At 38.3% G+C, this 3,639-nt stretch overlaps 1 protein-coding gene across 1 annotated transcript in view; it reads right to left on the bottom strand.

Moving 5' to 3' along the window:
- Positions 1-1,070: 1,070 nt before the first annotated feature.
- Positions 1,071-3,639, bottom strand: part of LOC107670076 (gastrula zinc finger protein XlCGF8.2DB-like) — a 12,444-nt gene continuing 9,875 nt past the window's right edge. Inside the window, exons 2-3 of the mRNA XM_016462555.1 lie at positions 2,397-2,630; positions 1,071-2,296 (exon numbers count right to left, since the gene is read on the bottom strand). Coding sequence (XP_016318041.1) covers positions 1,290-2,296; positions 2,397-2,481 — 1,092 coding nt within the window. The 5' untranslated portion in view covers positions 2,482-2,630 and the 3' untranslated portion in view covers positions 1,071-1,289. The remainder of the gene's footprint in view (positions 2,297-2,396; positions 2,631-3,639) is intronic.

Genomic DNA, 3,639 nt, shown 5'->3' with positions numbered 1-3,639 from the left:
CTCTTTTGGAAGACCAAACAAAGTAGTTTCGCTTTCACAACGAAACACACAGCGTCACACACGGTGGGCTAGAGCGAGCGGAGGGCTTGAGAACGGCGCGGCTGGCTGATTCGATGAAGGAGCGGCCAGCGGGCTTGCGGCAACATGATGATGCAATAAATCTCTCTCCACACTGAGTACAGTGATACGGCTTCTCTCCAGTATGAACTCGCTCATGCTTTTTCAGGCTTCCAGACTGAATGAAACTCTTGTCACAATATGAGCACTTGTAATTTTTGCATTATTATACAGAGCCTATACAACTTTTATGTTGCAGAGAAATGTACAAATAATATCTTAGAAAATCGTTTTATACAACAAAATTATCAGAGACTCATTGATGAGGCATTAATGGATAAAAAAAAAAATCAGTGTAAGATTAAAGGGGTCATATGATGTTCCTAAAAAAGAACATTATTTTGTGTATTTGGTGTAATGAAATGTGTTTATTTGGTTTAAGGTTCAAAAAACACATTATTTTCCACATACTGTATATTATTGTTTCTTCTCTATGCCCCGCCTTTCTGAAACGCGTCGATTTTTACAAAGCTCATCGGTCTGAAAAAGCGAGGTGTGCTCTGATTGGCCAGCTATCCAGTGCGCTGTGATTGGCCGAATACCTCAAGCGTGTGACGGAAATGTTATGCCCCTACCATACTGTGATGCCCTGTCCGGCCGGAGCGAAGTTGTTGTATTTCCTCAGCAACCAGCACGGATCAGCTCCAGGCATGACGAAGCAGATATCGTCCTCTTTTGGAAGGCCAAACAAAGTAGTTTCGCTTTCACAACGAAACACACGGCAACAACAATACTACAGCGAGAATAAAAGTTACGCCTTCTTTCTTTCTTTTCTTTCTTAACATTTGGGCGGCGTTATGCAAATCTTTCCACATCATGACGTAGATTTGTGGGGGCGTATTAGAACGAGCCGTTTTAGGTAGGCGTGGTTGACTCTTAACTTTTATAAAGAATATCTCTTTGGATTTGAGACTTTAGTCTTTGCAACTTTACAGATCTTCTTTATGCACCAAGAGCTTGTAACACTCCAAAGAGAAAGGAAAAATTGAAATTGCATCATATGACCCCTTTAAAGTGACTAAATACTTTTGCTGTTCTCCAACAAAACAGAAAATAACATCCCCACAAATCTATTCCACAGCAAAACTAGTTTATTTGAGCTAATCTCATATTTACTGTATCTTATTCTCACAAAATTTACTTGAAATATTGAATCTGTAGAAAACATTTGCTCACTCTGACACAGAACAATGCTTTTTAATATGAGTCACTAGAGTTGTTGACTGAGTGAAACTCTTTCCACACTGAGTACAGTGATACGGTTTCTCTCCAGTATGAACTCGCTCATGTGCTTTCAGGTTTACAGACTGAATGAAACTCTTGTCACAATATGAGCACTTGTAAGGTTTTTCTCCAGTATGAATCTTTTGGTGACGTTTCAAATGGTAAGCTTTAGTAAAGCTCTTATCACACTCACAACACACATGATCTCTCACTTCATTATGTGTTTTCTGGTGCAGTTTACAACTGTGCAGGCTTTTAAAACTCTTTCCACAGTAAGAACACACATGAGGCTTCTCACCCGAATGAACTGTCAGGTGTTTTTTTAGAGTTGATGAAGAAATGAACTTTTTTCCACACTGATCACAGTTAAATGGCTTTTCTCCAGAGTGAATGTGCAGATGATTTCTGAGACCTGATGAATGTTTGAAACTCTCTCCACACTGAGTACAGTGATACGGCTTCTCTCCAGTATGAAGTCGCTCATGCCTTTTCAGGCTTCCAGACTGAGTGAAACACTTGTCACAAAATGAGCACTTGTAAGATTTTTCTCCAGTGTGAATTCTTTGGTGCTGTTTCAGAAAGGCAGCTGCAGTAAAGCTCTTCCCACACTCACAACACACATGATCTCTCACTTCATTATGTGTTTTCTGATGCTGTTTACAATTGTCCAGCCTTGAAAAACCCTTTCCACAGAAAGAACACAAGTAAGGCTTCTCATCTGAATGTGTTTTCTTGTGTTTTTTTACATTGAATGATGCATGAATCTTTTTACCACAGTTAAATGGCTTTTCTCCAGAGTGAATGTGCAGATGATAACTGAGACTTGCTGCTGCAGTAAAACTCTTTCCACACTGAGGGCAGGTGTGCAGCTGTTTGGCTTTTTTTCTTGAAATTTTGATTTTACAACACTCCTCTTCTTTCAGCTTCATTCTTTGCTGTTTTACTTCAGTCGAGTCTAAAATAAACAAAACGTGTCGAAAATCAAGTGAACTGGAGCTTTGTTACATTAATGTTTCTCAGCAGTCAGTAATGAAGAATCAAGAATGGACACAAACCTGTTTGTTCCTCAGTATCTTCATGTTTTATTCTGGATGGTTCTGAATAACTCATGTCTTCAATCTCCTCTTTAATAAACTCCATCTTTAACAGTCACAGATTTCAGCTGCTGCACCTTGGAGCTTGTTCTTCTCTTGTAGGATGATGTGAATATTCTCCAGTATTTATAGGTGAATTGTTGTGGGAGGGGCTTCACTGATCATTGTCTGATACTGAGACCCACAGGACCAGGTCTGGAGAAATAAAAAATAAGTTACTGAATTTATACTGCATTACTTTACATTAACCACACATATTAGTTTGCTGTTCAAAATACAAAGCATATTAGCCACAAGCCATTCGTCACACAGCCAGCAATATTCATAATGCACAATGGAAACTTTATTAAAAAGCTGTACTAGGAAACAAGCTAAAGCAGAATTAAAATGCAAAGAGATCCATTTTAGATATACACAATATAAACACACTGAATACAGTCTGGGGGGTATTCCAAAAAGCAGGTTATGTGACATACCCGGGTATGTTTGAGGATAAGCGAGCGGATAACCTCAGCTTTTGGTTCCAAAATCGGAGGTTACTTTCAGGGTATGTAAGTAACCATAGTAACTTGCTCTCTGAAGATAACCTGCTCCGGAGCAGGTTATGTTCCAGGGTTAGTTCACTTCAGCGCATGTGTGATCTACTGACGAGCCTTCAGTGGGCGTGACAGATAGCGCACAACATTAAATAATATTACAATATGTAATATAGCCTATTATATATATATATATATATAGGCCTGGGCGATAAAATGGTATCGATATTTATCGACGGTACGCCTTCTTCGATATCGATAGAAAAATCGAAGACGGACAAATATGAGTCACGAATTTGTGGAGGTTTATTCCTTTTCACTGCATCTCATATGTTTTTAAATGCAGTCTTGTGTGAATGGCACTTCGGCTCTTTGGATTAAGCAATGCATAAATACATGATGCTGTTTTGTTCATAATTGTCTATGCAATTTACGAAATTATATTTGATTTATATGAGCTAATTTAGACGTAATGCACGTTTTTATAGAGTTACTTGCTAAATGCACTGCATTATTTTGCTCATTGCGCCCTCCTGTGGCTTCGGGAGACAATTAGACCTATACAATAAAGACCTATTTAATGTGCATACAAAACATTAGAAATTAGATATTTGTTTAATTTTTATTGTGTTTGATTGTTAAAACAAAAAAAAAATGTGTTGTTTGTC

The sequence above is a fragment of the Sinocyclocheilus anshuiensis genome, unplaced genomic scaffold (genome assembly GCF_001515605.1).
Source record: "Sinocyclocheilus anshuiensis isolate Anshui unplaced genomic scaffold, SAMN03320099.WGS_v1.1 scaffold48, whole genome shotgun sequence".
Taxonomy (NCBI): domain Eukaryota; kingdom Metazoa; phylum Chordata; class Actinopteri; order Cypriniformes; family Cyprinidae; genus Sinocyclocheilus; species Sinocyclocheilus anshuiensis.
The sequence above is the reverse complement of the archived record's forward strand: the minus strand, read 5'-3'. Positions and strand labels throughout refer to the sequence as shown.